Source organism: Bombus bifarius, unplaced genomic scaffold (assembly GCF_011952205.1).
Source record: "Bombus bifarius isolate JDL3187 unplaced genomic scaffold, Bbif_JDL3187 scf7180000008203, whole genome shotgun sequence".
Taxonomy (NCBI): Eukaryota; Metazoa; Arthropoda; class Insecta; order Hymenoptera; family Apidae; genus Bombus; species Bombus bifarius.
In genome coordinates, this window is record NW_022884507.1 from 1,763,059 (window position 1) to 1,770,212 (window position 7,154).

At 37.7% G+C, this 7,154-nt stretch overlaps 1 protein-coding gene across 2 annotated transcripts; it reads right to left on the reverse strand.

The window, feature by feature from the left end:
* Positions 1–562: 562 nt before the first annotated feature.
* LOC117210441 (phospholipase A1) lies at positions 563–3,609 on the reverse strand. Of its 2 annotated transcripts, XM_033453459.1 has the most exons (3): positions 3,209–3,609; positions 2,069–2,668; positions 563–1,974 (listed from the first exon to the last, which is right to left on the reverse strand). In XM_033453459.1, exons 1-3 carry the CDS (start codon positions 3,522–3,524, stop codon positions 1,844–1,846), a joined length of 1,047 nt encoding a protein of 348 aa, XP_033309350.1. In that variant the 5' UTR covers positions 3,525–3,609; the 3' UTR covers positions 563–1,843. The 2 variants fall into 2 exon arrangements, with proteins under 2 accessions (XP_033309350.1, XP_033309349.1); XM_033453458.1 differs by having other exon boundaries at positions 563–2,668; positions 3,209–3,608.
* Positions 3,610–7,154: the final 3,545 nt, after the last annotated feature.

Here is a 7,154-nt window from a genome sequence, read left to right on the forward strand (position 1 = left end):
CCGGTTCGTCGGCTACTCGACGATGTCTGGATTTGTCGAGCTTCCGTACCACGATACATCTCCTCTCAATGCGCCCTTTTTTTTCTTTCTTTCGAGTTTCCCAGCGAAATTGCTTGTGCATTGTATAAAGACTTCAACAGGCTTTTGAGCATTGGTCGAATCGTGAGAATGTCGAGCATTTAGCCATTGCGATGACGGAATGAAGACCAAAAGTCAGAGTTTAGAAGTACAAAAACAGCAGATTTCTTAAATTTTCTAGCGATATAGTATGTTACATAGTTTCAAGTAGGTATGTTTTCTTATGGCAACTGATTTGTGGAAGAATAGGGAAATGTTTGGTCCTGTTTTTTTATTTACTTCTTATATACGTATGTTATATTACATATTATACAATATCGTTCAGTGTAAATTATTCTGACATTGAATTTCTATGAAAAAACATTATATACGTGTGCTGATTTAGTTGTACTTTGTTATAATATCGCTATATTATTGCTTTTCTTATATTATATCCATTTGATTTAAACATCATACTTTTTCTCTTCTTCCATTTGATCTGATCAATGAAATCTTCAATTTCACACTTCAGTTTTTTAATTGAAGATTTCAGGCGAAATATGTAAATGACAAAATCTTGAATAAATATTCTTTCCAACTGGCCCCTTAGTTTAACTAAATCTATATTCGAAATTCCAACACAAATATCCGAATTTTTAAAATAATGATTTAAAGCCAAGTAGTAAGAAAATGAAGATATCTTAATCTTCGAATAACGAAATATTTTTTTCTAATTAGATTTACAAATATCTTTAAGAAACTACCACATCTCTTCCACTATTGTACTTAAAGTATTAAGTAAAGTGGAACGTAACTTTTCGCTATGAAACGACTGATCGTTGCTCGAACGTGCAAATCATCGGAACAAGCGATTGCACACCGGCGCTCCGCGAGGACAGATCGAAAAAAAGACGGTTGTCCGTTCGCTGGACATTGTCATGAATACATTTATAGAGGTTCAGTGGAGCGGTTAACGGGATTGATAGGTCGGTAGATCACGGACGCAAGATTTTTCCGGACGGTACGTACCGCGTTTGAATACGCAATCACATTCCGGAATCAGACTACACGCGTCGCGATACCGTACGAAGAGCTACTTGTCCTCAAACACCTGTATGCTTCATCGATTAAATAACGTGGTATCTGTACGATTTAGACACCATTTACACTTGTCCTGTGATATGAATTAATTTAAGGCAATCGACATGTTTTTACACCATATACTTGTATATGTGGTTCAACCACTTTCCATTTCTTTAAAAATACTACATACAAGGTTTGCCGTGTGGAATGTTGTTTCCTGTAACCGAACTCGATGTTTATAATGCAATTCCTTATCTTTTCGTTTAGTTTGTTGAATAAAAACAGATTAAAAAATTTTATGCGAAGCTTTTTTTTAACCTACTGATCGGATTATTTCTTAATCTGAATTTTCTATGATCATGGAATTCAAAGTTAATAAAGACGGATCAATCCTAAGTAGATCGGTTCTAGTTTTTGCAATATAATAATTAGTTTTGATATAATCTATTTTTAGGGGAGGTAAAATGACATGTAAAAGGATAATAGATTTCTAAGTAAAGAAATTACTTTGTCTACAAGATTGAGGATTCGAGTGAATTGTATCGTCTAACAGATTAACAGCTTCGTACTATCTAAAAAATACTGGTATGCTTATCAACTTCTGTACAAATAAGAAAATATTAGACAATAACTCTACTTCTTTAACGATCATCAATACTACCATTAATTCTTTGCTTAATATAAAATTCCGTTTCAGTTTACGTTACTTATTTCGCGTTTTACGTACAGTCTTGTATGTTCTATCCTTCCTATGTGTTCCAACGATTTTCTTGTCACTAAAACGTGACAGGTTTGTCCTCGGGTATGCAGCATCTCTCGTCGCCACGTCCGTTACTATATTTAGGACAATAGGGTGGATATTTGTTGGTGAAGCAAAAAGAGCCCCTAGTGCCGACCGGTGTATGCTGGCCCATGGCCACATATTCACCGGCTCTGAGAGCGATTCTTGGTCCGGAAGGGCATCGTCTTGAGCATGGCTCAGCCATCGACTCCTGGCCGACGTTGTCGATACTCTGCGCCATGTAACAGACGACCCAGACGTGGCTGCATAGTTGATAATTCGGCTTGTTCTCACAGTACGGCTGCACTTTGCCACCGTTTACGCAGAAATCCACGTGTCCCATGCGACCACCCTCTCCATAATATCCCGCATTTGTGTGAATCACTTGGACAAAATCTGCGTCCCCACTATCCAGACGATTTACATATCCAGGACGCAGAAGAGGTCTCGCTGGGTCTAGACCGATTATTCGGTGCATTCTGAACAACAGAAAGTTCGCCATGATCCCACAGATGTGCGCGCCCAACGAGTGCCCCACGCAGGTTGTTCTCGAAATAGGTAAACCTAGGTTCCGTAAAGTGGTCAAAGTGCCGGCGAGGCAACGTGCTACTGGACGAAGGTTCGCTACAGCCGCTGGGTAACAGGGTGGCGCACACAAAGCACCCCAGTCAACCAGGAACACGTTGTAGCTTCCGTTTCGAAGGTAGGCGTCGCGAAGAACGGATATGGGAAGGGTGTCGTCACCGCCTGAAAAGAGAAACAAGGAATTTAAAAAATTTTATTTTTTCTTATAGGTTTTGAATGGTTTTTCTAAATAACCGATATCAGGTTATAGATAAGATAACGAGTAGAATTTAATTAAGATATTTTTCTATTGTAGGAGTTAAGAGACGATTTCAGTAGCACCGATGTATTACTTTATTCTTGTATCAAATTATAATAAGAAGCAAATTTTAATCAGGACAAGAAAATATTCTTCTATGTAAAATTTAAGAAAAGCTATCAAATACGTCCATGATAACTTTATTCTAATACCAAAATATATGAAGCGATCCAATCAGAAATATTCTTTTATCCTTTTCAAGCTGTAAAAGAAGCTTCTTCGAGTTCCCATGATAAACTCATTTTGATATCTAATTACTAATATTTAGATACATGTAAAGCTACAACAAACAACAGATAGATTCCAATTCAGTCACTCCAACGAATGTCACTACAACTTTTCTCGTTCCATAGTTTAACACGTCAAATGAAATGAATTTGAGCAAACATAAAATATTCATGCACCTGCGTATCCGTGTATCAAAAGAACGTTCTCTTTGGTCGGATCATAATCCTGTCGCAGCCAGTCGGATTCTCTAGAGTCGAGTTCTCGTCTTGGTCGATGGAACGTATAAAGGAAAACACGAACATCAGGGTCGGGACAAGAATCTCTATCGTTTCCGCGTCTCCAGACGCAATTTTCTCGATTGTACTGTGCCGCGAGACCATTTTGCAGCGCTTCTTGGATGGGACCGCGTGGTTCTTTCCTCTTAATTGAAAGAGCTTCGACCGAGAGCACGGCGAATAGGATGAACGACGATTTTAACGTTAGCACGAGCATCTCGCGATAGTACTGTTTGCCGTGACCGCGGCGATAGGAGAACTGATCGTATGTACGGTAATTCTTCGAGTGCCGCCTTGTCCTTCGTCGAACTCCCACCTTTTTCACCTATCGATCCTCGTTAGACAATTAGGGGACTCAAGAATAGATGGGAGGGGAGGACGAGTGAGTTTCACGTCTACGTCATCGATTTTGTAATCGATAATACCTGTAGTATGAGAAACGATAAATAGTTAACGATGTCGCTGTTTCTTATGTGTTTTGGTAGCATCACTTTCGATACAAAGCTATGTCGTAAAGTTGTGACGAGTATGATAATTTTTGGTGAACCGGATAGAAATTGAATGGCAAACACGAAACGATAAACGAATGAAGGAACCTGTTTTTTGCGCGTGGCTTACAAGGAAACAGAGATTATGGAGATGTATGGAGATTATTATGATCAGGATCTTAGCTAAACGAATTGAAGCTATTTATGACCTTTGAATTCCCTTTCATTTGTCTCCATTTTCATTTTTCGAATAATTGACTACTTTTAAATTATTTAAATATTACTTAAATAGGTATGATCATATTTTTTTTGCAATTGGATTTTTTAGAAATTTTATAATAACAAAAAATGGCGAAATTTAAATATCATAGGAGATTAAGAAACAGTGTGATTCAATTTGGATCGAGCGTACGTTTCATCTTTCGTTCTTTGAAATAGTAAAGTTATCGAAAATCAGGGAAGATGCTTACGTATGTATCTATTTCATGGAAAGTTACGAAGTTCACCAGGATGCCTTTAGAAACGTTATACTGTTACATTGTATTAGGTTATATTATATTACATTATATGAAATGTTGAGATTGACTGATGGAGGAACGAGTGGATGAATTTGTAATAGAAACATATATTGAAATAAGTATAGGTATAAGTACAGATATAGCATATGCTGATTCATATCCTCACTCTTTCACTGTTACAATACAATAGAATATAATAGCGAGCACGTTCATAGATTTATAGCAAAGGCATTACCAAAAAAGTTAACCTTGGTTAACTCTAGCTGAAGGCTATAAGAAACAGCAATAACAATCTACTTGTAGCCTTTTTGTTTGTAGACATTGTAATCCAAAATAACATTGATATTCAAAGGCACAGAAGTCCAAAATATAGAATAAAAATTTTTCGTTTGAGGCTTTGTTTTCGAGAAAATCGACTTTGAATTTTCGCTCGGTACGCGTGCACTTTATCACGTCTCGTTATAACGGATCTCACTGTAGATCGTTGTCTCGATGGAAAAATTAAAAAAAAAAATTAAAAAAAATTAAAAAAAAATTTTTATTCTATATTTTCGATTTCTCCTTTCGCGTAGAATCACCGCCTTTCCGCTTGTACCACCAGTTACCAACCACCCTGTATAACGTTATATTATATTACGCTACATACTATAACGTTATATTGTATTGTGTTATATTACATTACGTCATATAGTATTACGTTATATAGTGTTACGTTATATCATAACACGTTATAATATATGACGTTATATTGAATCACGTTATATTATATTACATTATATAGTATTACGTTTTAACGTTTTAACGTATTACGGTATATAGTATTGTCGCGTCCCGCGACCTGCACGATCCATAGCGCGAAAGTTAAATTGATAATTTCTTTCAAATCAAGGTAATTTAAAACGTTTATTTGAAACCGTGTTTACTGTATTTGAAGTGAAAGGCAGTTAAAGCCGCTAAAAGCTATATTTTGCGAAAACTTATCTATGTCTTTATATTTATCTAATTATGTTTTTATAACGATATTAAGACAATTTAAATTGTAAACAAAGTCGGCAGTTGAACAAACGTTGGAGATGTTGCTAAACATTTTCAAAAGAAAGACCCCGACGTTTTTTCATCTTCGACAGATATAAATGTAGCGACTCAGAGAAGTCAGTGAGAATATTTACCGTTCGTTAATCGAGTGAGAATATTTACTGTTCGTCTATCGAGTAATGATAATTATTATCGTTCGTCTATCGAGTATATTAATTAATTACCGTTCGTCAACCGAATAATTACCATTGTCTATCGAAGAATTACGAGGCAGTCCGCTTCTTTTACGAGCAAGTTATGCTCGTAAAGGAGCGGGCAGAGAGAGAAAGAGTGAAAAACTCTTACCCTTGTAGGGTAACGCGGTAGAGAGGGATGGCGGTCAGGCGGCCCAGAGCCGCTTCACTGCCGACCCAACGGGCCGCGACTAGAGGGGCGGATGGCGCTAGGTGCAGTGGCCTCCTCTAGCGCCAAACTTAAGAGTTAAGAACTTTTAGGACTGGCTCGAACAAGAGGACGCGGGAGGGGGGTGCAACGGAAAGATAATTCGATCGAGATCCACGGAGCACTCCTGTACACGCGTAGGAAGACCATCATGGAGTTTTAGTCGGTAAAAGTCCGACACTACTCTGCTGTCACCGATTATAAGTAGCAGCAGCAGAGTGTCCATGAGGATTTCTCCACGTATAAAAAAGAAAATGTCTATCGAAGAGTTAGTTATCATTTTGTCTATCGGAGAAGGATCATCTTGTCAACCGAAGAATCATCATTTTGTCAATCGAAGAATTACCATTTTGTTAACCGAAGAATTTTATATCCGTCAGTCTGTCAGTCAATTGTCAATATCGAAATCGAGTAAGATTTGAATAAATCATTGCATATTATAAATTTACTTTCGAAAAACTTTTATCCTCTCCCGCACATAGCAGGTTAGCCGAAAATGGAGCTTATTGGCAGTTGCATTAAACGTCAGTTAATTCTACCTTCTCGTCGGCAAATAAATAGAACGTAACAATATATACAGATCAAATTTTTTGGTGGCAGCGGTGGGATACACTCCACGGAAGATTAAAGTTCTTACGAGTATTGACAAAATATAAATAGAAAACATGTCGATCGCAAGAGACTCACTGAATGAGGACACGCTCTTGACATTGTCAGAAAAAGTGAAAGCGTAGGATGAAAATTTTCGCGTATTAACCTAAGAATTGTTAAATTAGAGGAAAACGCGTATATAAATAAGGTAACAAACGAAACTGAGATACCTACATTATCGTCGATAACAACGCGAGAGACCAGAGCGATCGAGGATAACTCCCAACCGATTAAGTTAAAAGATGCGATCGAATCGGTACCAGTGGTAGCGAAATATGGTTCCAAGGCATCAAGAGCCTCAATTGGTAAAATTATTAATGAATAAGCTTCGCAGACACGCGTTTCTCGCCGTAGAAGACTGTCACATAATAAGTTTGAACGATTTTGGGAACAAATTAAAAGACATGTTCGGCCCAGGAAAAACTGTTAACGAATATAGGAGAGAATTGGGAACAGTATTCTAACAACCAGGAGAAGATATTAGATTATATGGACCGCTTCAGAAATCTCAGACTGACAATAATGGATGGGGAAAGATGCGAGTGTGGCACCATATCCCAAGATGTTCAAGATACGATAGATTGGGACACAAGGGAGGCTTTCGTTAAGGGACTCCCAAACAAGGTGTATTTGCGAATAAAGGTAGCAGGATACCAAACCTTGGACAACGCGTAGCTCCAAGCCGTGAGAGCAACACGGAAATTGAAACAGACA

Excerpts from the sequence above, each read along its gene's own strand:
- LOC117210441 (XM_033453458.1), bottom strand. The coding sequence starts at position 3,524 with ATGCTCGTGCTAACGTTAAAATCGTCGTTCATCCTATTCGCCGTGCTC. Across the intron at positions 2,669-3,208 it reads TTTGATACACGGATACGCAG|GCGGTGACGACACCCTTCCC; the intron begins GTGCATGAATAT and ends TTCTCTTTTCAG.